The sequence below is a fragment of the Podarcis filfolensis genome, assembly GCF_964270895.1.
Source record: "Podarcis filfolensis genome assembly, chromosome: 1".
NCBI classification, from domain to species: domain Eukaryota; kingdom Metazoa; phylum Chordata; class Lepidosauria; order Squamata; family Lacertidae; genus Podarcis; species Podarcis filfolensis.
In genome coordinates, this window is record NC_139604.1 from 134,879,470 (window position 1) to 134,906,786 (window position 27,317).

General features: G+C 53.6%; 1 protein-coding gene across 11 annotated transcripts in view; it reads right to left on the reverse strand.

Annotated features, from left to right (window-relative positions):
- Positions 1-271: 271 nt before the first annotated feature.
- RGS3 (regulator of G protein signaling 3) overlaps positions 272-27,317 on the reverse strand; it is a 72,668-nt gene continuing 45,622 nt past the window's right edge. For 2 of the 11 annotated variants that reach the window (XM_083611602.1, XM_083611605.1), the window contains 7 exons: positions 26,495-26,623; positions 15,242-15,940; positions 9,394-9,485; positions 5,192-5,293; positions 4,400-4,461; positions 3,240-3,406; positions 272-1,628 (listed from right to left, as the gene is read on the reverse strand). In XM_083611602.1, the coding sequence (XP_083467728.1) occupies positions 1,443-1,628; positions 3,240-3,406; positions 4,400-4,461; positions 5,192-5,293; positions 9,394-9,485; positions 15,242-15,940; positions 26,495-26,623 (1,437 nt within the window). In that variant the 3' untranslated portion in view covers positions 272-1,442. Of the gene's footprint in view, positions 1,629-3,239; positions 3,407-4,399; positions 4,462-5,191; positions 5,294-5,615; positions 5,810-6,916; positions 6,999-9,393; positions 9,492-15,241; positions 15,941-19,833; positions 20,110-26,494; positions 26,624-27,317 lie in introns of those variants that run through there. The other 9 variants (XM_083611599.1, XM_083611603.1, XM_083611604.1 and 6 more) reach the window with 8 other exon arrangements.

Consider the following 27,317-nt stretch of genomic DNA (forward strand, 5'->3'; position numbering starts at 1 on the left):
TGGCAGCCTCAAGAGAGCTCTGCTCAGGACATCCTTTGCTGCAGATTTCTTGACAGCCACCAAGAGCCCTTCTGCACAGCTGAGATGAAGGCAGGCAGACAATGGTGCCGTTTCCCCAAAGCCAATAGCCCAACCACATCCCTCCTTTCAGGGAAAGTGCAGACACCAATTTCTAAATTAAGAAGCCCATCCCAGATTGGTCTCTGACAAAGTCTTGCTTGGAAGGAAAGCCTTGGGAAAGAAGAAACAGGAAGGAAAAAAAGAAGCTAAGGACTTTTATTCTCTCTTTATTTATCCTAAATAGTCATGACATTAAAAAAAAAGAAGTTGATGGGTTTTAAAACAACAGCACAACATTAACAGCTACCTGCAGAGATGGGCTTGAGTTGTAAACCAGGCCCTTGGCCAAGCGTCCATCCACCAGATTCCTCCAGAGAGGAGGCAGCTGGGACTTGCTGGACCAAAGCATGAGCAAGCGGGGGCCTCGCACACATGCAGACACACATACAGGCACACTCTCCCCTCTGGAGGCCCAACCAGCACAGTCACCATCCCATTCACACAGCACTCTTTCATCTCTGTGTGTTGACCGCAGAGGCCACAGTCTGCCCTCAGCCCTCTTCTTACAGATCTCTCAGCTGCCTGCAGGTACAGCAGATGTCGTCAGTCATCAGCATCGCCAGAGATGCTGGACACACTCAGAACTTAGGCACATTCGCTCCACTGCAAAGTTCCGGGAGATTGGGGGGCGGTGGCGAGAGAAGAGGCACATAAACGAAAACAGTAATAATATTAATAATATTGCACTTGAAGTAAAAAAACAAAAAAGCTCAACAGGAAGTTGAGCAGTGGTCATGCACACAACCTGTTGAGCATCCAGCTAGATGATTTCAATAAATAGGGAAACAGATGACAACTGGAAGCAGTAGGGGGCTGCTTGAGTGTTCCTTAGGAGAAGGACGAGACAGAGGAAGAAGAGGGAGAAAGAGTTCTTGATGCCCACGTGCCAAGGGCGATAATTCCCCCAAGTGCTGCCCAAGTCCCTTTGTCAGCAACTCTTTGGAAGGAGGAGCCATCTTTGTCTGCCACCCCACAAACTCCCTCTGGGTCCAGGCTCAGAAAGCGGCCCCTCTGCAACAGCCCCCGGGCGCAGCAGGGGGAGGGAAGACAGCTCTGAACTTCACAGTGGTCTGGTGGGACCCCCAGCCTCCAGCTCCTGGTCACCATGACGTCGTCGTACCGGAGAGACAAAGCAAGCTCCTGGGGTGGAAGAGAATGAGGAGGCAGAGCTGTCTGACCCCAGGGGTCGGGGGGAGCGCTCTTCCAGAAGGAAGCGGTGGCTTCTTTGTCCAGGCAGGCCTCCGACCAGAAAGGCAGCGGATCACATGTAAACATACACCTCCCAGAAACAAGTCTCCCCTCAGAAGCCGGCCAGGCTGCCTCTACAGCGGAGGGCTGGGCTTCTTCTGGTTGACGAGGTCCAAATACAACTCTGAGCGCAGGAAGCGAGGGTAGGGGTCCTTCTCCATCAGGGCGTAGATTCGCCTCTGGGCAAGGTCAAAGCTGCTCCGGGAGATGCTCTGCATATTGTCCTTGGTGTGCTCCCGGGTGTAGGAGTCCAGGTTGACCTACAAGAGCAGGAGGGAGGAAATTCCCCCTTCAGCCACCGCAGCTCAAATACTAGCAGGAGGGCAGATTCAGGAGAGAGAAAAGGAGCTGTTTCTAGAGGAAGAACAACTGTGAGGGGAGAGAGACTTTGTGCTGATCACTGGAGGGGGGGGAGGCAAGTGGAAACAGCTGTGATCAGCACACAAAGTCTCTCTCCCCTCACAGTTCTTCCTGGCCAGGATGACTATACTTCCATGGTCAGAAACAGCAATTCTTCTGAAGACCAGTTCTTCAGGAAACTACAGGAGGGGAGAGGGCTCTTGCGTTCAAATCCTGCTCAAGGGTTTCCCACAGAAAGATGCTGGACAGGATAGGTGCCCTTTGGCCTCATCCAGCAGGCTCCTATTGTGTTAAGGGTGGTTGGTTGGATGGATGGATGGAAGAATGGTCAAGGGTGGGGGGCAGCACAGCCCCCTGGGAAGCAGTGGCCGATACACCTAGAGATCTTTTCCAGCTGCAAAAAGAGCTGGAATTTTCTTTTTAAAATAAGGCAGAGCAGCTGAGGCCAGAGTGCCCACGGCAGACAGTCTCTTCCCAATGCTGCCTGTTCCTGAAAGCTACAAATCCCTGTTCTGAACCTGCAGTGGGCAAAAGGCACGTCAAAGGCATCCCACGAATGCCTCTTGCCAGCTACTATATCAGAGGTCAGCAACCTAAGGCCCATGGGCCGGAAGCGGCCCACAGAGGTCATCTGACTGGCCCCTGAGCCTCCCCCAAACCGAGCTGCCCCCAAACCGAGCCGCCCGCTCATGCACGGCGCTAAACCAGCGCGGCACAGGGACTCGCTTCCGCAGTGCTGAAAATCACGTCTGTGCATGTGCAGATGCTGAAAATAGCAGGCGCGCGTGTATCCAGCCCATAGAGGGATCTCCGTGGGACTGATCCGGCCCAGGCAAGATAAACCTTGCTGGCCCCTGTACTAGATCGTCTCGCCCTCTGCCAAGCAGCTGACCAGCCAGCAGACCTTCTCCTAGCAGTCATTACCTGCTCCATGGACTTAAACAGAAGCCATTCCCTTCTCCAAATAGAAACTCTGGTCAGGCAGGGAGAACATGCCCAGGCTCTCCAACACAATCCCCGGGAAAGTTCCCAAACTCTCTGCAGAGCAGCCAGGACAGAGAAACCGGCAGAAATTGGGAATTTTACCAAACTGGGCTGTAACAACTGGCCTTTCCCTGCTCACCTCAGAGCTGTTTCTCTAAGAGTCTTCATGGGCCCCTCAAAGGTGATAGCAAGTTTTTGGGGAGGAGAGAGTTTCTAGGCAGTTTCCTTGCACAAACCTAGACCCGAGTTGCTCCCCTCCAGCTGTAAACATTGCCCATATACAGGTCTCAGTTAAACACGTCCATGTACCTTAGACCGGGTAGCCTAGTACTTTGGCGTTGTCTTAAGCCTGTTCATGAGCTGGACGCAAGATAAGCATTGAGCTGCAAAATCTCAAGGCTGAGTTTCAAAATCCTTCCTCCAGTTGTCCATTTCACCCCAGACCTTGGCACAGCCAACAGCAACAGACCTTGGATTGCCAACCCCCCACCCCCCGGGCAACGGAAGCCAGCTAGTCACTCACTCACTTCTTTGCAGGACTGGGTTGCAATGTATTCCGCATAGATCTTCTTGGCTTTGGACACCATCTTGGACTGGGACTTGATCTTCTTGTAGTCCTCACATGCCTGCCAGAACTCCAGGTTCTCCTCACTGAACTCGGTGCGCAGGAAGGCACGGAAGGCGGCCAGACCATCTGGAGCGGGAGAAAGCAGCCTTGAGGGCCGGGGGGCAGGAGCCAGCAGCCTTCCCCTTCTGGCCCCTTCCTCTTAAGCAGTAATCCCCAAATTCGGTCCTCCAGATGTTTTGGGACTACAATTCCCATCATCTCTGACCACTGGTCCTGTTAGCTAGGGATGATGGGAGCTGTAGTCCCAAAACATCTGGAGGGCTGAGTTTGAGGGTGCCTGATCCTAACGAAAGAGGGAAGGGCAACTATTGGGATGCATAGCCAGAAGTGGTTTGCCTCTAAAGACCAGACACGCAGGGGATGAAGGCAAGGGCACCTGGCTGGCACACAAATTACTGAACTCAATGGACCTTGGGTCTAAACCAGCAAGCCTCTTCTGAGGTGGCACAGCAGGCTAAACCAGGCCTGCCTCCCCCAGCAGCGCATTTCAGGCACCAGAAGGGTAAAACGTGAGAGTTCTGTAGGTGCAACCATTTCTTGACACCAAACAGCAGATCCACAATCCAAGGATGGCACAGAGAAAGGTTCCCCACAAACTGCAAAATGCCCAGCTTGGAAAAGAATCTCAGAGGGCAGAAACTGCCCAAGGCCTCTCTCTGGCCAAGACTGTGGGAGCATCACTGCCAGCCAAGAGAAGGAGATCATGCATCAGACGAGCCAGTGGGCTCTGCCTCTGTGCCAGGCAACACCAGTGGGATTCCAGAGCCGGGCAGCTGTGGGTAGAGCAATCTGGGGGTGAAAGCAGCCAATGGGGAGGGGAGGAACATCGCCCTCACAGTTACACACACACACCCTGCCAAGCCTTGGATGCTGTTATCTCCACAGTGCTTTAAAAAAGTCAGAGAGAAAGGGAGGATACCACTGAATTGCAGGTACCACTTAAAAACAAGATTTTGCACATATCTGAGAGTCACAGATGTTTCAGGAGTTTGGGTTCTGTGTCTCTGAAGCTTAAGTGATTCTCAAAAGCTAGAAACGGCAAAATTCCTCCCGCCTTACATTTATGCTGAAGCAGTTTTTCCAGGGCCTCTCCCCACTTGAGAGCTTCTTCAGGAGTTGGCCTGAGGAGAAGGAGAAAATGAGGGGAGGAGTCACTTGGCAGGAAAGAGAAGCTGCAAGGCAGGGAAAAGGGAAACCCCTTCCCCCAGAGGATTAAGCCCCCCCCAAAAAATCTTGAGTAAATTAAAATTTTAAGGCAAATGCTGCTTGATTAACATACATGAAAGTAGCTTGCATTTTGATTCTGCCCTACTAAACAACACGCCCCATTCCCAAAACACAGATGTTGCTGAACATCCTTTTATATACTGTAATAGCCAACATTCATTTTTCAAGATGCAGCTTTCCAATCCACCAATTAATGGATTTCAAAAAGCAAGGCCAAAACCTGCCTTGTCTGAAAATCCTACGCACGCTTTAGAAAAGATTTCTCGCAAAGAAAAATTGGGAAATACAGATGTTTGCATTGGTTCAAAATGTGTTTAAGCACCAATCATGTTGTGTGTGCAGGGATGCCCCTCACTTCCCTCTCAGACCCTGAGATGCTGGAAATCCACCCAGGATATGACTGCTACAAATGGAAGAGCAGGATTGGGTCAGAAGAGGAGAGAAAGCTCCAGGAACCTGCTCCATCTGGGACCTTAAGTGCAGCTTCTGCTTTTGGTGGGTGAAGTTCTGCGCTGGGAAGAGAAACTCAGAGACAATGTCCCAGCCTGGCTCCACATCTGCGGGATCTGGGACGACCCCTGAGACACCTCAAGCCTATTCTCACCTAGCACCCCCCTTCCTTACTTGAGGGTCTTGAGAGCTTTGTCCGCCTTGCAGGCTGAAGGGCCTCCAGGAGACTCGTTCCGCCTTCGGAAGATCCCCAGCCGGGTCTTCATGTCTTTGGCCCTGGAGATGCAAAGCAGAAGGGGCAGGGGGGTGAGCGAGGCTGCGGGGAAGGAAAGGAACAAGCCCCGCGATCGAGGGTCGCTTCCCAACCCAGCCCGGCGCCTCTCCTTTGTCCTCAAGGGCAGGGAGGAGGGGTCCGCGCGCCCCGCTAAGGAACAGCGCCGCAAACCCCGACAAGGAAATCCAACCCTCCCCAGTCTTCCGAGCGAGCGCACCGTCCTCCGCGTAAGCTCAGAGGCTTCCCAGCTAGGGCCAAGAGCGCCCCTGAGCATGCACAAAGGGCGCGCACTCCTTGAGCAGCCGCCGGGGGTGTCCCACGTACTCCTTCCAGGTGTGTCTCCGCTGCAGGCTGAGCGCGACGCCGCCTCTTCCCCGGGAGCCCCGCAGGATCTCGGCGTGGAGCTCCACCGCCTGGGCCGCCTCGCGGGAGAAGGGCATGGCCGGGCGCGCCGGGGGACGCCAGCAGCCGGAGCGCAGCCGGAGCACAGCCGCGTCTGCCGCCGGCCGGCCCCGCCAGCCCCTCGGAAGGGGAGCGGCTGCACGTGCGAGGGCCGCCCCCGGGATCCTATTTCGGGCCGGGGCGGGGCGAGGCTATTTATAGAGCTCCTGGCGCGCCGAGGGTTAAACGGGGGGAGGAAGGCAGGGAAATGTCAATCAAGGGAAGGTCGCGGTTTCCTTGGCGACCTTGGTGCCCTCTTCCCGGGAGGAGCGGAGAGGCTGGGACCCCCGCAGCCCGGAGCCTGCCCAAAGCCTGCTCTCCCGTTTCTGTACGGGCCAGATCCACACGACACGCTCGAAGCATCCCCCGCGCGCATCCCAGAGCGATCCTGGTGGGAGCTGCAGTTTGGCCCCCTTCCCAGCACCCATCGCAAGGGGCAGCCGCAAGAAGGGCAGCCCTGTGCGTTGAAGGCGCCTCGGAGAAGCTCCGAGAGGGCAGGGCGGACGGGCCCTTTCCCCGCAGACTCCGGGACGGAACCGCGCCTTCCCTACCCCGAATGGATTTGGTGGGCAGCCTGCGATGGTCGCCCTTCGCCCCGATTGGTTCGCGGGGAGCTTAACGACCGTAGGGGCAAGGGAAAGGGGAGCCCACCCTCCCCGGGGCAGCTTTCTCGCAAGAAGCACCATCCCTTTTTGGCCTCCCAACTTGAATTTCCCTCTACGTGCATGAATGTAGGGTCAAATGGGTCGCCCTTGAGACGCAGCGGATGTACAGATTAAGCGCCATACCCGCACCTCCCCGGGGCAGCTTTCCTTCATTGAAAGGGAACCCCCCAATTTTATTGATTGATTGCTAGCTGATCTCCCCACGTCCTTTCCAGACCCGGGTCTTTTCGAGAGGTGGGGCCGGGCGGGGGTCTCGTCTCACCCCCAAAACTGATTCCAAGAGTCCAGCTCTGAGGATTTGCGCCCAGTCCACCCGTGGCCCCCAACTCCGTTCTCAATGACTGGCATGCCAGCGAGCCAACAACGTGGGGCATCGGTGAGAGCGCTCCTGAGCAAATGCAGAGTGCAGATTTAGAAGGGCGTCCTGTTTCAAAATAATATTTCCCGGTATTTTGAAAATAAAACCGAATGCCCTCCTCCTATTCGCGAGGAAGCCGCGTCTCCTGGCGCCTCCCTCACCTCTCCAGGTACCATTCGGCGACCCCCCGCGCGGAGGGATGCATCTGGATGCGCGGAGACCTCGAAGGCAGCTGAAGCCCCCCGCCCTTTCCCTCCCCGGACCCTCCCCTCCGCCGCAGCCGCCTAACTAGTGCGCGGACAGCGACACCCCGCGGCAGCGCCTCGCAACGACGCTTCCCAAGCGAGCCAGCCGGCCCCACGCCCGAGCATGCGCAGCGGGACTCCCGAAGCCCTCCCTGTGCCCACCCCTTGCCCGCATCTGCCGAGGAGGAGGAGGGGCTGAGTTAGATGCCCCGCCCCACTTCTTCAGGGCCAGAGTGTAAGGCGGGCTTCAAGCGGTCCTGGGCTCAGATCCCCTCTTTGGGCTAGAAGACCCCAGTTGCCGTCTTCGTCCGTTTTATCTCTCGCGTAAAAATGAATCAAATGAGAGATGGCTGCAATGGGTGAGCAGCAACCCAGTGCTGATTACTCAAGAGTAGCACCCAGGAACAAGGATGGTGCTTCAGTTATGATTCCTGCATTGCAGCGGGTTGGGCTAGATGACCCTTGAGACCCTCCCAACTCTACCATTCTTGGATTGCATGAAGAGGATGTGGCCGGCCAGGAGAGGGGAAATCCCCACAAGGACCCAGAGGCTGTCTGTCTGCCTTGCCCATCTCTCCCCTTTGGGGAACGTGTGCAGTGCCTTTGCGCTAAGCAGAGCTCTTCCTTGTGCTTAGGGGGCAGAGTACTTCTGAGCATGTGGCGTGTGCCCTCTCGGGACAGACATGAAGCAGCTTCTTTGGAAAGAAGAGGCACAATAGGGTCGTGCTGGAATTAGGAAGGGGCCAAAGGGAGTCACATTCATCAGTTTCAATGAGTCTCCTCTGAGTAGACACTGATGCTGAATACTGCCAGGTGGAGGATGGAGGGGGTCTACCAGCACCGATCTGAACTGCAATGGCTCAGCTGAAGCTCTGTGGTTCAGAGACATAAATGCTGCACTGGGCGGCAGCACAAAGGCCCATCCTGCTCCCATGCCCTGCTTTGGGAAGGGGGGGGTCTGGCTGTCCATGGTGAGAGGTGGGATGCCAGCCAGGATGGACCCACTTTGGCTTGATTTAGCTGCCCACCTTTTAGCCATACCCAGGTGTGAACCCTCCATGCTCAGAGGCAGTCTTCCTCAACTGTGCCAGGCCCCAGTGAGGGCAGCTAGGGCAGGCCTGGGGTACTTATGGCCTTCCTGCCGGGGCAACGTGCTGAGCCCCCTTTGGTCTGATCCAGCTCTTCGTGAGGCCTTTTAGCATTTGCTGAGGACACCCCGTTCTCTAAGAAAGTAAAGAAGTGGCAAATGCACCAGCACCCACCCACTCCTTTCCTAGGTTTACATTCTCCTGGTGTAGCAATGGGCAAGGGGGGTGGAGTTCAGGGGAGGCCAGCTGACCCTGCTTCTGACTTTGCACCCAGGCTGCCCAGCACCCAGGGTCTCATTCTGTACCAGGCTACATGAAGCAGGCGTGGCGACTGGTGTGGATGGCCTGCAAACCACCTCCTCTGTGGCTGCTGCGGCTGGCAGAAGAAGCCCCCACGCAAGGGGCTTCTGAGCACGAGCAGAGCACTTTTCCTCCAGGAGCGAGCAAGCAAGCAAGCAAGCCCCATCCCTGAACAGGCAATTAGTCCTGGAACATGTGAGGAATAATCGGAGGATACCTTGAGCATGCAGAAAGTGACCCCATCCCACCCCAGCTCCATGGAAAGGAACAGTAAAAGAAATAGCCGTTAGCACCTCACCCCCCAATAACTAGAGAGTCCACTCAAAGGAGCCCACCACAGCTTGGGATCTCGGTTTCCAGGGTCACATCCATATCATGTATTGAAAGCATTCTTATTAACACCCCCCACACCACACACAAAGAATCCTGGGAATTGTAGTGTGCTAAGGTTCTCCTGAGGGACGCGGGTGGCGCTGTGGGTTAAACCACAGAGCCTAGGACTTGCCGATCAGAAGGTTGATGGTTCGAATCCCCGCAACGGGGTGAGCTCCTGCTGCTCGGTCCCTGCTCCTGCCAACCTAGCAGTTCGAAAGCACCTCAAAGTGCAAGTAGATAAATAGATACCGCTCCGGAGGGAAGGTAAACAGCGTTTCTGTGCGCTGCTCTGGTTTGCCAGAAGCGGCTTAGTCCTGCTGGCCACATGACCCAGAAGCTGTACGCCGGCTCCCTTGGCCAATAAAGTGAGATGAGCGCCGCAACCCCAGAGTCGGTCACGACTGGACCTAATGGTCAGGGGCCCCTTTACCTTTAAGATTCTCCCAACAACCCTTGGCACCCTTACCAACTACAGTTCCCAGGAATCTTCACGCAGGGGTGTGCGTCTGTTTCAAGTGGCATAGGAGGGCTTTACCTGCCTGGTGTGGGGCCTCCCCAACTCCAGGCAGGGACTCTGGGTCTGGCCTCAGCCCCCTCCCGAGATGGGTTCCCTCCCCTCCCTCGACTTACAGGTTCCTGTTTGTCTTCTTGCAGGCCCCTCGAGAAGAAACTCCTCGGTCAAGGGCCCAGTCGGGGTCCAGCAGGTGCCCATGTTGCTGCTGCTGCTGCTGCAGGGGAGAGAAGCAGAGGGATGAGATGGGACGGGGTGGGGTGGGGGGTAAGCAGAAGCCCCTGGGGAGTGAGACGCCCCTTGAAGGCAGGCTGCAGCTGAGGGGAGCCACCCTGGAATCCTTCTGCCACCTCCAAAGACCAAGGGCTGAGCCCTGAACCCCTTGCCATGGGGTATCCCTGCTCCCTGCTCTGTTCCTCCTCTTCCTGCTTCTCTAACAATAACCACAACACAAGAACCAAATCACGGCAAGCTTTTCTTTGAAATGGTCTTCTCCCTTAATTTCTCTCCACTTTATAAAGCACAGCAAGTCCTTTTACTCAAAGGGAATGAAATTCTTGCTAATTGCTCACTTAGAAAGAGCACCATTTTTAAATAGGGTGTTTTGCTGCATTTATGCTCCTGCTGTTCTGCAATCATTTCCTGCAACACTCCTCCTCCACGTTTTATGGCTGCGGCAGAAGTTGTGACAATGTACAAAATGTACAAAACACAATAGAAACAGAAGCTTTTCTGGATGAATTAAACATTTGCCCCCAAATCAACACTTTTCAGCTCAAATAAATAGCAGTAACCAAAAGCACCATTCACTGAATATACTGAAATAGGAGGCAGCCCAATTCTGTATTATTAATTTTTTCATTTATTATTTATACCCCGCCCATCTGGCTGGGTATGTGTTCATCTCAGAAGCAAGCCCCGTTGTATCCAACACTGGGTTGTAACCTGGGAAGAATATAAATCCTCACTTTTTGCACGCTCAGCTCAGGAGGATAATTTGCTGAGGAATTTCTCTCTCTTGGTCACTTGCCTCCCCCCCCTTCACTTTCCGCTCACCCGTGGGAATGGGCTCCCCAGCCAAGGAGCCTGAGGGTCCCACAGCTTCCTTCCCCTGCTAGGTGAGGCTTCCGGAGATTATTGGCCTGGCCGTCTCCCTCCCTGGCAGAGACACTCCAAGAAGCAGCCTGCCCCAAACACATTTCCTCCCATTGTTGGAAGGGGAGAAAGGGAGAGGCTCTGCTTCCACGCAGAGGCAGAAAGGCAGGCGGGAGAAGCTGAGCACTTGGGGCCCCATCTTCCCCTTGCTGCTGCCCCACAGAAAGGGGGCAAGCCCTCACCAGCACAGTGGGGAGCTTCCAACCAGGCTGTGCACTGTGCACACTCCCATTTGCTCTGCTTTGGGAAGCTGCATGCAAACTGCAGTCCATTATCTACCCTGCGCGCCTATGTGTTGTTCCCCAACCCACACACCACCCAGTTTCAATCCAAACTGAGAAGAATGACTTAGCAGTGGCTGTAGACATATTAGTGGCTTGAAATGCAGCCGGGTCCTCCTTTTTATCTAGTCAGTTTCAGAATTGTGCAGTTTACACACACAGAGAGAGAGAAAGCGAGAGAGAGAATTCCAGCCATTCATGTAAACCAGCTGAGGGAGAAGGGACAAAGAAAACAATGGAGCAAGTTTGCTTTCTGCTGCTCTGGTGGGTAGGATCCAATACAATGGGCTCTATCTACACGAAAGGAGAGTCCGACTAAACATGAGGAATAGCCTTCTGACAGTAAGAGCCATTTGACAGTGGAACGGTCTGCCTTGGGAGGCTGTGACATGCAGGCAGGTATTTGGTTGCCTGCACGCTTGCACCTTAAAAGGAAAAAAAAAAGGGATGTGGAATTGCAAAACAAACTTCCAGCAAAGCCAGCGTTTAATGCATATTCCACAGTGGGCAAAGCAGTCCCTTTTTATGTCTGAAATATAGCTTTTTCGATCTACCAGGTTTGCACAAATGAGCAGGTAAAAAAATGAAATATATGCGTGTGTGTGTGTGTGTGTGTGTGTGTGTGTGTGTGTGCATTGCCCACAGCCCCATTGGCAGCCTGCTGAGCAGCAACTTACAAAGAGGGCAAGGAACAGCCAGGCTGGAGGAGGCACCTCTGAGCCCTTTCTCAGACACAGACAGAGAGACAGACAGACAGACAGAGAGACAGACAGACAGACAGACAGACAGACAGACAGACAGACAGACAGACAAGGAATGAGAGGCCCTGCTTTTAAATTAAAACAACAACCCATAAACATGACAGAAACAAAATAGGAAGCTGGGGATAGGTGGTACTACCCATGTAAACCCCCTCCAAGGCAACATTCAATTTTATATTGGTTTTAATTCCCTTACTGGAGTATCCCTCAGCTGGGAGAACCAAATCTTGACAGGAAAACATTCAAGCTGACAGCTGCATGAGGAGGACCTGGTGTGGAGAATGCCACCCCCACCCCTCAAAAAACTGAGGCAGAAGCAGCTTCTAATCCACATTGAGCTTCCTCCCTGTGTAGACGAGCCCTTCTGGTCTCTCCCTGCAAGGAAGGGCTGATCTGGAATGCCCAAAGGCATCCAGGAAATGACCGCCAGGAGGTAGCCAAGACACAGCATAAGCCCAGCCTGGCAGTATGGGAAACTCTTGGCTTGAGAATTACCATAGATTCCAGCGTATTAGGCGACTGGGCGTATAAGTCAACCCCCCAAATTGGACTTATACGCCCAGTCTTATACACGGCAGCTTCGCTGGGCAGTGGCAGTGGGCGGCGGGCTCCGCTCCACGCCGGGAGGAAGCTGCCCAGCAAAGCCGGCTTAGCATCGCTGGGCAGCTTCCTCCCGGCGCGAAACCCGCCGCCCACTGCCGCTGCTCAGCGAACCCATACCCGGCGTATAAGACGACCCCCAACTTTTTAGAGGATTTTCCGGGGTTAAAAAGTCGTCTTATACCCCGGAATCTACGGTAAGGAGGAAGGGGGGTTTTGGTAACCAGGTGGGCAGGAGCTGCTGCTGAGGGCCAGAGGTGTAGCAAGGTCAGGTGGTACCCGGCGCAAAAAAATTTTTGTCACCCCCCCCCCGTGAGTCCCAAGCCTACCGCTTTGCCATTGCAGCTGCTGCTCGCTGTAGCCTTGGGAGTCGTGGGCGGGGGGCGTGTGGAATGTCACCCCCCCAGAATGACACCCAGTGTGGTCTGCACCCACGGCACCCCCTTGCTCCACCCCTCCTGAGGACCAGGAGTTTTGCAACTGCCTCTTTCCGATTGAAGGTCAAGGAGCAGAGAAGGGTCACCATAAGACCCCCTTGCCTGCAGTCTAAGCAGCTGAGAGCAGATCTGCCTTCATGACCTCTGCATCCCTCTGGAGAAAGCTCCTCCCTCCACCCCCTGCCACCTGCCCAAGGCCTCCAGGAAGTCCCCAGCCAAGCAAGGCATCATGCCAACAGAAAAATCAAGGAAACAGGGAGCGGCTTATAGTGAGCCAGGCCATTGGTCCATCTTGCTCAGTATTGTCTACACAGACTGGCAGCAACGGCTCTTCCAGCTTTGCCTGGAGATGCCAATGAGGATTGAACCTGGGACCTTCTGCATGCTAGGCAGATGGTCTACCCTTGAGCAAAGGCCCTGTCCCTGCTGCTGCTCCCTAGCCAACGGCATCCAGAGACAGACTGCCTTTCAATGATGGAGTTCCATTGAGCTAACAATTGCTCACAGTGCTTGCAACTGGATCTTTCCAGGGGGTGGGGTGGTGGGTGGTGGGTGGGGTTAGATCTTCTCCAGATTCCCTGCTTCACCCACTAGCCAACCAGATGTGAGGGCCGTTGTTGTCTCCCCTGAGTGCCCACCAGCAACTGGAGCTCAGGGGACCTTTGGTCTAGAGGAGTCTAATCTAGGAAATTTTGCTTTACATTCTAGTTCTAATCGTGGATTTGCTGGCTTTTGGTAAGCCACACTCTCAGCCTCAGTCTCTCTGTCTGTAAAAGGGAGAATGTGGTGACTTGTCTGTGAGGATGATAGAGAAAGATCGCAGAAAGCATTCTGAGGTTTTGAAAGCGGGGTCAAAAACTGCAAACAGCATCCTTATGAAACAGACTGGAAAACGGCTGTTCCTTTTTGTCCACCCTGTAAGCAAAAGGAGGGTGTTGGTGGTGGTGGTTGCCAAGCCACTCCAGCAACACACCCCACTGCCACATTCCCAACCAACAGTTTGTGCAAATGGCTGAAAGAAAGCGGTCTCCTGGCCAGTTCTCCTCTCCCTCCCATGTCCCAGGTGGAGTTGCTGCTGCAGAGCACAGTGTGGGGAAAATGTTGCCCACCCAAATGAAAAATTAACAGAACAGCAGAGAAAATGCTATTTGCCGAAGAGGCCGCTTTTGGGGCGGAAGAGGGAGGAAGAAAATTATCTCCGAAGAAATACTTTTCTAAGGACTTGTTTGCATTTCTCCGCTTGTATGTGCTGTCAAGTCTCCTGTCTCCAACGGAGGGCAGAAGTCAGCTTCTAGCTGCCTCTTAGGAGGGTCACCCAGGGGTGAAGCATGGGCTCACACGCATGCATCTTGGGCAAGCAAGTGATAAGAGCCCCCACCAGGAATTCAGGACTAGGCAGCCTCAGCCCCGCAGCTGCCATCAAGCCAGGCTTCCTGCAGCTAATCAGGTTAGATACAGACCAGTTCCTGGCCGAGGGCTCCAAGAAGGCTGAGCTGCAGCAGAGGGACCAATCACAAAGCAGCAGCAGCAATAATGGACAAAGCACAGAAGAACCTCACAGCAGCAGCAGCAGCAGCAGCAGCAGCAGCAGCAGCAGCAGCACACAGCTTCCCTGCCCATCGACATCCTGGGCAGAAGTACAGCATTGCTCAGTTTGACCTCCCTAGGGTTATGGGCGCAACAAAAAGCCAAAGGACATCTGGTGCCCCACCACTACTGAGAAGGTCCTCTGCTTGGTTCCCTGTAATGTCACTTCTCGCTATGAGGGAACCAGCAGAAGGCCCTCAGTGCTGGACCTCAGTGTCCAGGCTGAACGATGGGGGTGGAGACGCTCCTTCAGGTATGCAGGGCTGAGGCCGTTTAGGGCATCAAAGGGCAGCACCAACACTTTGAATTGTGCTCGGAAACATACTGAGAGCCAATGTAGGTCTTTCAGGACCAGTCTTACATGGTCCCGATGACAGGTCCCAGTCGCCAGTCTAGCTGCCGCATTCTGTTATTAGTTGTAGTTTCTAAGTCACCTTCAAAGGTAGCACCACATAGAGCACATTGCAGTAGTCCAAGCGGGAGATAACCAGAGCGTGCGCCACTCTGGTGAGACAGTGCGCAGGCAGGTAGGGTCTCAGCCAGCATAGCAGATGGAACTGGTAGACAGCTGCCCTGGGCACAGAATTGACCTGTGCCTCCAGGGATAGCTGTGAGCCCAGAATGACTCCCAGGCTGCGCACCTGGTTTATGGGTGCTCCTGGCGCTTGGAGATGGCTGCAGAGAAGGCTGTCTTGGCTGGAAGCTGCATGTGACCTTAGGGCTCTTTAGGTCTGAGCAGCACAAGGACTGAACCCAAATGTGCCAGTTATTGGCCTTCCCTGGGAAAGGAATTGCATCTGGAGGGCAGAAACAAGCCTTTCTTCTCTGTATTAAGGACTAGAAACATTTAAAAAAGATAATAGGTTATCAGAATGCTGAACTATCACTTGGTTAGCTTTCTTTCGGCAAATGAGCCACGAAAGGACAGCAATGAAGAAGGTGGCCCCCTGCCTGAGGCAACAGCATCCTCTGTAGCAGGAGCCAGAATTGCCCCAACCCTAGAGGTGGTATAGGCAGCGGCTGGGGGTGTCAGACTACCCCAGAACCAGCTGCCTGCTTTTCTTGAGGAAAACGCCTTCTGCCCCTATGCCAAGCGCCCCTGCTGTCCCCCAGATTCCCCGCAGACAATCCCTCTGCGCGCCCTACCTTCCGGTTCCCGACGAAGAGCAGGGTGAGTTGGTGGATGGAGCCCCCGTTCCTGGCCAGCTCCTTCTTGAGTGTCTGGGGGGATGGCAGTGTCCAGCTGGTGCCTGGGCCCTGAGCCTCGGCGTAGTTGAGGCTGGTGTCGGAGGTGAAGCAGTGCCCGCCCCGCGGATCCTGCAGGAGGCTCCCCTCGCTGTGGGTGCGCCGCCGTAGTGAGTTCTGGGCACTCAGGCTGCAGGCTGGTGGCTCGCCAGCCGAGGCTTCAAACATGCTGCAGCGCTTCACCTCCCCTCTGCTCAGGTAGGCCTCGTGACTGTCCTCGTCCTCTTCATCCTCCTCGTCTTCCTCGTCCTCTTCCTCCTCCTCCTCCTCCTCTTCTTCTTCTTCTTCCTCCTCCTCCTCCCCAAAGTCTGCTGGGCCATCAAGATCAAATGTGGCGATGGCTGCCGTGTCCTCCAGCCGCAGCTTGGGGATGGCAAAGGCTGTGGGGCTGAGATGGGTCTCTTTGGTCCCTTCCTCCTCCTCCTTGTGCTTCCCAGGGCTGGGGGCCCCCTTCTCCCTGGATCCTGTTGTTGGGGGGTCCTGAGCCGCTGCCATGGTCTCCTCCACCGAGTCCTCCCTCATGGCGTGGGCCGAGGGACTTGTTCTGTCCTCCCTTGTGGAGGGCAAGGCGCCTGGCGCTGCAGCCTCTGGCTCGAGCATCTGGGGGAGGGGAAGAAGTAGAGAGGGGAAAAGGGTCAGCCACATGCTGGGGGTAGGGGTAGTGCAGGCACGGGGGTGGGGGTGGGCAGAGGGGCTCAAGTCTAAAACTGCAGCAGCAGGGAAATGGATTGCTCCATTGCAGATGCTTGAGTTGAGATTCCTGCATTGCAGGGGGTCTACAATTCTGTGAAGAAGAGGGGCTTGGCATGCCTGGAGACCCAACCTTGTGACCCCTAGGAGGTGTCCATTTCCTTCAAAGAGTCCAGGGAAAGCTGCCGTTTGGGAAGGGAGCAAACCTCTACTGTCCTAGAGACCACCTACAGAACTATGATCACCCAGCCCACCCCAAGTCCCAGCACATTTGGGAACTGGGGCAGAGAAAAACCTGTCATTGCTTGCCATGTGTTCTGCTGGATCGGGGCCCAAGATCCTTTACAAAGGGGGAAAGGATGCCAAGGTATAAGGATCTATAAGAAAGCCACCTTAGGCCAAGTCAGACTGCTTGTCTCTTTCCCACTTCTCTGCTCCGGCCACAGCCAGAGGCCCCTTCCTCATCACTTGCTGCTACCTGAGAGCCTTTCTTCACCAGAGGCTCCTGTGAGTGGGGTGGGGCCCTCTGGGTGTACTGATGGGGGCTGTGGTCAGTCCAAGACATGCATAGACATTTGCTTGGGTTTCCCAGAGTCCTTAGGAGAGGCTGCACAAGAGCATTTTTAAAACCCTCTTTGGAGGGATGGCTGCCCCACCAGAAAAAGGCCCAACAGGAATGAAGAAGTGCCTTTGAACTGGGAAATATTGGGGGGGATTACATTAAATTCCTTGCAAATTCAGACACAGGGTCTGAAGAGCTAACGATGTGCCTGAGATCCTCCTGAGAAGATCAGGAACCGCAGTCTTTGCCTTGGAGGGGTCTCCTAGGATGCAAGTCCCAGAAACAAAACAAAGAGCCGCCCTTGACCGACAGGCAGGTAGGTCCACCTAACTCCACTCTGCCTTCACTGACTGGCAGCTGCCCTTTCTTTCCCAGCCCTGCCCAGCTGGGATCTGAGTCCTCCTGCATGCAAAAGGGATGGATGCTCCCAAAAGGCGTTACAGCCCTTTCAGTTGCATATGGGAAACTGGGACAGGCCTATCCCTGCCCCCTTATCCTGGGCACGTGCAGAGTAGGTGTGGCCACTCTCCAGGCAGTCAGCCTGCAGGCCTGGAAGCAGCTCCCCTGAAGAGAAGAGCAGCCCCAAAGTTGGGTCAGCCTGAGAGGCCATCTTGGTGTCCAATAGAAGTATCCAACAGCCACTAGCCAGGCACCTCCAGGAATCTCACAAGCAGGGCACTAGGCAACCATCACCCCACTCCAAGTTATCTGTCCCCAGGGCCTGGGACTCAGAGGTAGAGTGCCTCTGGAGATGGAAGCTTAATTCTATACTGGTTAGCAACTAGTGACGCCTGCATGATGCAAGAATGGTCTAATCCTCTTTTTAGCCTGGCAGCCATGTGTGGGGTCGGCTGTTGTTGCCTGGCTAGAAGAAGCGGTCAGCAGCTTCTCTGCCTCCCCCACTCCTCAGCCAAGGGCCGATCCTTCTGTAATTCAATCAGGTTGGCCTGCTCCTTGCTTGCCCAGCCCTGACGTCAGCGCAACCAGCTTAGACAAACAGAGGCTGCCTGCTATCACAGCACCACTGTCAGCAGCGAGGGCAGCTGAAATTCTTCCAGGCCACACGTCATGCACCGGGAGCTGCTCTATCGGCCAGAGCCACTTATGAGACCCAGTGACTAGCAAGCAACAGGAGTAGCACTTGCAGGAGCTGGAGAGCTTCCTGGGCCAGAGAGAAAGGGCACTTCTGCAGCTAGACGGGGGGCGGGGACTGGACCCCGGAAGCCTCGTGCCTGCACAGAAGGAGCCTCCGCCTGCTTGCTCTTCAGGGTCAAAGGAGGGTACTCTGGAGAAACACACTGCCAACGGGCAAACACCAGGCACCCTATTGGACAGGCAAATCTTGGCTTGGCTAATAATTTTTGACCAACAACAATTCCCCCCCTCCCCAAATATCTTCTGGCAGATGCAAAGGGTGTACAGAAGCTAAGAAAAAGCAGGAGCTATTCCTGAAGTTTCTGCACTCTCCCAAAACTTAGTGCAAAGGACCCTTCAAAACACTTTGCCCCCCCCTCCTTCCTCGGGAGAGATTTGGGAGGAAGACGGAGATGGAGAAAAAAAGGGAAGGGTCTGAGGGAATCTCTCCTTGCTGCTTTCCCTCTTTCCATGGCTTCTCCAGGTTTCTCCAAACAGCCATGCAAAGGAGCATTCTGGAAAGGGGTGGGGGGTCAGGGTCTTGCCAGGTGGCAAAGAGTCACTTGCCCTGGCTGAGCAAGGAAGTTGATTTGCAGATGCACACATCTGGTGATAGTGTGTCTTTCACAGGCAGAAAGCCAAGCGGTGCCGTGGTGGAATACAACAATAGGTGCCTGATGTGCACTTAGTAAAATAGAAACTGGACTCTCATGTGTAACCTAAGCTGTAAGACCAGCTGCCAAGTCCTGAAACTAGCCCGGATGGTGGTGCCTTTGGCCCAGAAGAAAAAGCTAAGCAGGGTCCAGTATGGTTTCAAATTGGACATGAGACTGTGCGTGGAAATCCCTGGATTGCAGAGGGTTGGACTTGATGACCCTCAGGGTTCCTTCCAACTCTACAATTCTATGATTCCAAGGGAGGATCAGCTGTCCCTGCCTAACATTGCCTCTCCACAGCAGCTCTTTAACGGATGGAGCCCAGAAATCATTTGTGGCACCCAGGCAACTCCACCAGCAGAGAGGCAGTGCCGGTGGGGGATCCCCTGGGCTGTGCTTACTGAGGGAGGGGCATCAAGGCGCTCTGCATGCAGGGGTCCCTGGGTTCAAATCCTGGTAGCAACGCTGGTTAAAAAGGAGCAGGCAGCAAGTACTGATGGAACACACACACACACCCCGCCTCAGACCCTGGAAAGTCTCCCATCAGCAGAGTAGGCAACACTGGGCTAATCTGCCCCTGGTTCCTGAATGTTAAATAGACAAACACACACAAAACAAATAAAATCCCCTAAGCCAGGCAGCCCAGTGTGTTCGTTAAATAACATCAACATACCGTACTCAAACATTAGTGCAAGTGCTTCCTTTCATCAATTTACATTTTTATATCCTACTTTTAAACCTGCTTCTCAAAGTGGTGCATCTCTCAGCTGAAATGCTGGAGGCTCTGAGGGCATCAAATCCCCAGCCTTTGATAGGGAAGTTTTTAATGTTTGGTGTACTGTATCTTAATTTGATGGAAGCTGCCTGGAGTGGCTGGGGGTAACCCAGTCAGATGGATGGCATATAGTAAGTTATTTATTGCTATTGTAATTGTTATTATTCAGCAGCACTTCAGAAGAACACAAGAAAAGACTGACCAAAACTCAGGGCTGAAACCAGTGTGAGTGCTACTCAGAGTAGACCCACTGGCCATCTCCATCCATTTGAATGGGTCTACTCTGGATATAACTCACACCGGATACAACCTTTAGTTTATTATTTTTTTAAAAAAAGATAAAGCTCAACATCCAGAGAAAGAAGCTGGAATATTTCAGAAGCTCCTCACTTTCCTAGCAGTGCCCACCTGCCCAGTGGCATTTCCAGTCCAACCTCCCCCTGCCCCAAGACTTGGCAGCCCAGTGGCTCTGCGTGAGGAAGTGGGTGCCGGTCCACTGCAGACCCCCAGCTACAAAGTGTGCTGTCTTCCCAGCACTGCCCCAAGAGGAGGGACTGCTCTGCTTCCAGCTAATGTCTACTTGCCAGGCAGCAATGGGGCAAGGGCCGCCCTGGCCCCTGCCTGAATGAGCCCTCAGCTCCTGGGTTCCTTGACCTTACATATCAGAAGCACTTACCCACTTTGTGGCCCAGGCAGGACCCCTCTTCTCCAGCCTGCTGCTCTTACAGGTCACCCTCCCCTCCCAGCAAGGAACCACAACGACAGCAGCACCTTTGGCAGTACCCAGCAGTCTCACCCCGGGCCAGGCTCTGGCACGGAGACCTCCGTGCAGCCGGCCAAGCCTTCTACGGTTATTAATGGAGAAGCAGAAGCTGCGGCTCCCCAGATAGTGATCCTCAGAGCCCGTCGATCTATTTCTGGCTCTTCTGGGGCTCCCGGGAGCTTCTTGTACCTGACAATAAGGAGGGGGGCGGAAAGTGACCTTCACTATCAACAGGGAAAAGACTCCCTGCCTCTCCCAATCAGGGCAGGTGGAAACACGTGTGTGTGTGTGTGTGTGTGTGTGTGTGTGTGTGTGTGTGTCTAAGACCCACTCCTGGATCCAGTAGCCATGAAGTCCTAACTGATAGTCCAATTATCATTTATATGACAGCACTGATTCTCAAATAAGGATCTGGAGAATCAATGTTTTACAGCTGCTGTTTTGAAAAGCAAGTGAAAATAATTCCTTTCTGATTTAGTGTCTTATTATACGCACACATTAGAAGCCTATTTGCTCAGAGAGATGGGAGCTTCTTTTCCCCAAGACATACAACTAAATGCACTACCCTTTCCACTTGAACTGTAGAGAAAACAGGGGGAACACTTTTGAAAGTCAAGTGGATAATAAGGAAATGGAGGAGGAGGAGGAACTCTGATGGGAGCTGGGAGCTCCCCACAGTGACTTTGAGGCACCATCTGCCCTGGCACCTGATGTTTTAACCCCACACTGAAATTCTCTGCCGTTCCCTTCACTTCCTGCAAAGTCCTGAGAGCCCAGCATTAACCTGCTGCTACTGCTGCAAAAGTATGGGCTGCCACGGTGCCTTTAAGAAATGATGTACACAAGAGTGGAATATAAGGCAAATTGGGATTTTTCGTAGGTCCGCAAGAGTTCGACTGATGCCCAACAACTTAACATAAGCAGCAGGTTTAGAGGAGGAAGGAGTGCAGCAATTTGCTTTAAAAAAAAATACTGTAAAAATCCACCAGCATTTTAATGGAAATTTCCCATTAATAAACACACATTTTTAATGTACACATTTTTGCGAGCTATACCCCCGACATAATGCAATTTTGCATATATTGTTTGGCTGGAGAACTGCATCTTACTATTTGCGGGAGCTGCAATTTTATGTTGGCTTGAGAAAGGTGAATCAGGCAGCTCCCTACTGAAACACTATCAGATCTCTCCACCATCGCTCCTGAGCCCAACAGTGGCCAATTCTGGGCTATGGGCTGGTCTGCGGCTGCTTTGTGTCATCACTGAACCAGGGGGGGCCCCCCACTCTTCTCCCCACGGACAGGCGGGGCAGGAATTAGTGGGCTAGTTGAAAGCATGAATCTTCCTGGAGATCAGGTCCAATTAACAGGGGCTCTGCTTTTCAAATGGAGGTTAAGCCACTGTCTGTTTAATCACGCCAATTAATCCATCCCTGCTCATTGAATTTGACAGAGAAGGTGATGAAATACTGAGGAGGAGGGGGGATTCGGCGAGGGGCAAGGGAGAGACGTCTGGACATGTCCAAGGATGTTTTGCCAAAGGCTGCACAGTTGTCTTCCTTTTCACATCTCACAAGAACTCAAACAACCTTAGGAACGCAGCAATTCTTCCACGGATTTGCCCAATTCTTTCCCCAACCCCCAAAGCCATTTAAACTAGCAGCAACCTCCATGTTTAGAAATTATAAACAAACGAAGGCTGAAAAATGTGTTCTGTGTCGGTCAGCAAGTACATCCCCCCACCCATCCACTGATGAACCCGGCGCCTGAATTGTGCAAGGGGGTGTGCATGTGGGAGCATGTCCCTCCCATCCATACCAACTATCCCGTGGTTCTGTGGGCCATTTTGGTCCTGATCATAAAACCGTAGAGTTGGAAGGGTCCAGGGGGGCTCTGGGGTTGGCAACCTCCTGCCAATGCCATCAGCATCCATGACAGGTGTCCATCCAACCTCTGCTTAACAATCTCTAAGGAAGAAGAGTTTCCCTGCTTCCTAGGGAGTGATGGTAAAGATAGGATAGGCCAGGAAGCACCGCTTTTACACTTATACACACAGAGAGAGGAATACACCCACAGTCTCTACTTATTTAACATCTAGAACAGTTCCACAGCTGCTCTCAGAGCTGGGCAGCCCCTCTTTCACAGCCGGAGAGCTGGCGGGGAGCCTTCTTCCCCTCAAGATGTTTACCCAGCAGCAGCAGCAGCATCCCTCGGCTGAGACAGCAGCCCTTCCTGTCCACCCAGCTCCTGGCTCCTCTGAGCCAGCTGAAGTGCTTAATTGCACCATGGACTCACCTATCATTACGAGAGGCTCAAAAGCAAATAAACAAGGCTCCGGCTGCGGAAGCAAACAGAGCTGGTCAGGTTCCAACACGCCTCAGTGGCTCACCGGGAGCCAGTGGCCTTTGGGTCTTTGGGGAAGGAGGACTCTGGCATGTAAACACCTTCCTTCTCCTGCTTCTCCTCCTGCTGCAGTGGGGGCCCATGGATGGCTTTGCCCTCGAACATGCCCATGGCAACACAAGATGTCACTGTCGACATGTTGACATTAAGGTGGAATGGAAATCTCACCATCCACATCTTTCCAGTGAGTGCAATCGAGGCCAATGAGGATGGTGATGATGCAACTCTGATTCCACATGGGAAACGGCAGAGGCCTCAGGAGGGAGATTTCCATACCCTTCAAGTTGTTCACATTTCACAAGGACAGCCCCCTTTTTTCTAGTCCCAGGCATTTCGCCGCCTCTTGCACTGCCTTGTTAAAACTGGGAGCCAGTGTGGTGTAGTGGTTCAAGTGTTGGGCCAGGACCTGGGAGAGACCAGGGTTCAAATCTCCCCCACTTGGCCATGAAGCTCATTGGGTGAGCCTGGGGGCCAGCCACCACCTCTCAGCCTACTCTGCCTCACAGTGTTGTTGGGGGACATTAAATGAGGAGGGGGAAGAACCACGGATGCCACCACAAATGCAAGTGCACAACCAACAACACCCTCCGCAGGGGCTGGGCGGCTGAAGTCTAGGCTGGGCAACTGGCAACAGGCTTTGGGACGCCCTGTTTTTCTGCAACCTCATCTGTCCCTTCTGCATCACGGCCGTTGTTTTTGTAACAAAAATTATGCAAGGTGCGTTAAGGGACTGGAATGGGAGCAGAAGTGACTTCTGTGGTGAGCTACGGATGGGATGTTCGTAACTTCTAATGTTTTTCCATTGCATAACACTCAGTAGACAAAACCAAGGATGCTCACAGCCACTTATTCCACATACCCTGAATTTCACTGGTGAAAATCAAAGCATCCTTTGCTCACCTCTTCACACAATTTAAGGAAGCTTCAAAGGATACAGGCCCTCACAATCAAAGCACCTGTACATACTCTGCAAAACAGCCATAATTGGAGAGAGGCAGTCCTTGAGGTTTTGCGATCCTAAGCCAGTTAAGGCTTTATATGTCAAAACCAGCACTTTGAATTGGACCTGGAAACTAATTGGCCGGCAATGCAGTCGGGCCAGGATTGATGGTATATGCTCAAACCGCCTTGCCCCAGTTGCCTCGCACAGCACAATTAAAAAAAAATTCTCAGCAGGGAGATAAAACAGTGGCAAATGTTTAATTTCTACCTGATGGGCTGCTGTTAAAGCACAACAGCAGAACCAGTGCAGAAAAGTGGGCAACCTTACAGTTTTTCTTCCGAGTCCTGCTGTTTGTTTTTTTGAAAAAGTAACACCACAGAAATAATTTACAGACTCTTGTAATTTAACAGGAGGGACTAGGCTAAGCCCTCCTCTTTCCACTCCCAGTCCTTGAGATCACACTCTCAGCTAAGCACGAACTGGTCCAAAACAACCACACCTGCATGTGAACACACCCAAACACAGTGGATTCTGCACTCACCCCCAGTAACACAGACCAGGTTTGTCCTCTTGGCCATTCATTGCAAAATTACATCTGCCCTTCCTAACCACCCTAGAAGGAAGCTTCACTGGGGATGGGAACTGGTTACTCGCAACATTTCAAAATCTCTCGTCCCAAATGAAAAATCTCAAGGCAGCACACAAACAGCTGTCAACAAACTGCAATCGAACACATTCATATTAAAGCAGGAGAGGAGCAACTGAAACCTGCATGAAGGTTAGAAGCAGCCAGAGAGAAAGGAAGCCTCGTTCTCCCATTGCCTGGAGCAACATATGCTCTTCACACCCGCCCAGCAGCTGTGCCAGCCCTGCTCAGGCACAGTTCACCCTCATTGCTAAAAGCCAGAATACCCACCAGAGATCCCCCAGGCCCTTCTTGGAGTGGGCAGAAAGCAGGGCAGAAGCACTGCCGTTGCCTCCAAGGCTGCCACGTGGCCTCTCCTCACTCCCTCTGAGGTGGGCAGAGAGGCAGAGGGGTCTGGCGCTGCTGACCAGGCGCCAGGTGCCTACCTCGCAGGTGGGCTAGAGCCACGGAGGGAGGCAGAGGCCCTCCCGCTGGCTGCTCTGCCTCTCCTTTCTGCGGGGAGCATCTCTCCTTGGCTGGGAGTGAGCTAGGGACACTCACACAAGATTTCATTGTCCTCCCTAAATCACTTCGTCATTGGATTAAGCATTCGTCAGGACCTTTGCCAGAAAGCAGCCAATTCAAATTATGCTCATAGCGCCAGATGCCCAGTTGATCTTGGCTGCCCAGAGGCAGGCACTGCTTGCTTGCTTGCTCCCTCCCTGGAAACAAAAGCAAGGCTTTCAGGGCAGGCCTGGCTTGAGGAGGCAAAGCCCTCAGGTTGCCCAGCCAGGGGTTGCAGTGGACATCAGCCCCTCCCTGCCCAGGGGGCAGCCTTCTCTTGGCAGCCCAGCTGAGCACCTGCTGCAACCAGGAAACAGCCTGCAGAGGAAGGAACTTGGATGCCATCCCTTCTCCCCTGGCAGGATTCCCATGCCTTCAACAGTGGCACAGTAGGAGGGAAATCAACAGGTGAGACCTTGCTCATTTCTGTGCAGAATGTGCTTTGTCTGTTGAATTTCTGCAGGAGCAGTAAGCATGACAAGCATGGGAGGTCTGCCAAGGAAAAATAAGAAGCAGCCTCCTCTGAAACAGGGAGGTGTGGTTTTCCCCAAAGACGGTAAAGTGGTCCAGGAAACAAGGAGATAGCAGGACAGAAGCTGCCCGATTCCCAAGATGCACTGCAGGATGTAGTGTCCGGGGAGAGGGGAGGGAGAGGCTTTCAGAAGCAGGTGGGTGGGTGGGGGTTGGTGTTTGTTATCAACCCCCAACTACTCTCTGAGTCCCTGCAGGGACTGCAGTCTATTCCTCTGTACCCGGACAAAACTTGCAATCCCCGTGGGAAGAAAATCCCCCCCTGCCCTTCTTGCAGCAGCAGCAGCAGGAAGAGCAGCAGAAAGACTGTGCCTTTCTCTTGGCTTCTGCTGCTTCCGTGGAGGAGAGGGCAACCCATAGTTCTTTGTCCTGTCAGATATAAGGAACCTCCAGGTCCAAATGCAGTCAAGCTTTGAATGCCAGCAATTGGCAGGGCAAACGGGGAGGAGGGCAGCTGCCCCCATGCACAGCTGGTGGGCTTCCCCGCAAACTGCACTGACTTGTGCATCCACTGGCAGAACTGTGGCCTCTGTCCACCCTTGGTGTTGGGATGTGCCTCCAAGAAGCTACCAGCCACCAGGGGCCTTTGGGGAAAACAATTCTCTAATGATTAGCAGGCACTGAGAAGGCAACAGTTAGTCATTGCAGGCCATTAGCAAGCAAGCAAGGAAGACACAGTCACTGAGCAGCCATCACAGCATTTCCTTTTGCTATCCAAGATCCCCTTAACCAGGGGTCAGCAACCTTTTTCAGCCGTGGGCCGGTCCACCATCCCTCAGACCATGTGGTGGGCCGGACTATATTTTGAAAAAAAATAATGAACGAATTCCTATGCCCCACAAATAACCCAGAGATGCATTTTAAATAAAAGCACACATTCTGCGGGAAGCAGTGGAAGACAGGAGTGCCTGGCGTGCTCTGATCCAGGGGGTCACGAAGAGTCGGACACGACTAAACGACTAAACAACAACAACAAAAACACCAGGCAGGCCCCACAAATAACCCAGAGATGCATTTTAAATAAAAGAACACATTCTACTCATGTAAAAACATGCTGATTCCCGGACTGTCTGTGGGCTGGATTGAGAAGGCAACTGGGCCGCATCCGGCCCCTGGGCCTAGGTTGCCTACCCTTGCCCTTAACTAATTTGCTGTGCATCAGTTAAGATTTCCCCTCCCTTACTCCAGTCACCTCCACACATGGCTGGGAGAGGCTCCTACCTGAAACCCTGGAGAGCTGCTGCCAGTCAGTGTGGGCAGTACTGAGCAAGGTGGTCTGACTCACCATAAAGGCAGCTTCCTATGTACTGTTATAAAAACCACAGCCAATCCCAATTTTTTTCTACAACAGTACTGCAATTGATCTATGCCTTTAGTTGACTGATCTACCGGTTGACTGAACTTCAGGTTTCTTTTGAGGGGGTGGGGGTTTCAAAATTTGGAAGGGTAGGTGGTGGTAGTGATGCGGGCCCCTCTCAGCACACCACCCCCCTCTCCCCGGCTGCTTACCTTGCTCTCGGCTGGAGGAGCTGTGGGGGTCGTGGGCTGCTGCTTGGAGATGCTGTCGGCCAGGCACCAGCAGACTCTCTTCTTCTGCTCCTGGGAGTGAGCCTCCAAGCTGAGCACGCACTCCAGCTTCTAGGGACACAGAAGGACACCTGCCCTTAGCCAGACCCTGGAGCCAAGCCCTGGGCCCATAAGCCAGCCTCCTTCTCCAAAGGCAACATCCGCATCGTGGTCCCTCCGAGCAAAGGAGCCCTCATGGCGGCTTAAGCCCAGCACGCCTGAGAGACACAGAGGCTGCTCATGCCTCTGCCCAAGAAGGTCCCTGTGCTGGGCTCTGGCAACAGAGGCAGCAAGAGAAGAGGCACGCCCAAGGGCTGCCCCCCAGCAGGGCAGCTCCCCTCCCACTGGAGACTTGCTAAAATCCAAGACTGAAGACCTTGCTGAGGCTCTCCTGTTGCTCCTGTCTGGGCTGCCCCGGCAGGAAAGGGAGATGGAAGTCTGGTGAACCAGGCCGACTTCTCACTCTGCTCACCGGTTACCTTGCTGAACAATCACGATGGGCCAGGCTGTCAAGCGACCCTCCACAGGGACGGACCCTTCCACGGAGCTTTCTTCCTGCTTTACAGCCCCCTTTCCCCTCGACGGCAAGGCAGACGTCACTGCTGCCACCCGTCTTTCAGCTAAAAGGCTCCTTGGCTAGGAAACTGACTGGCAGGGATTTATCATCCACTTACAAGGTTGCCCTCAGCGCCACAGGGGCTGCTGAGACAAAGCTCCACGGCAGCCTGTCGCCAGGCGGGCACAGTTTAATTGTATCATAGTTGTG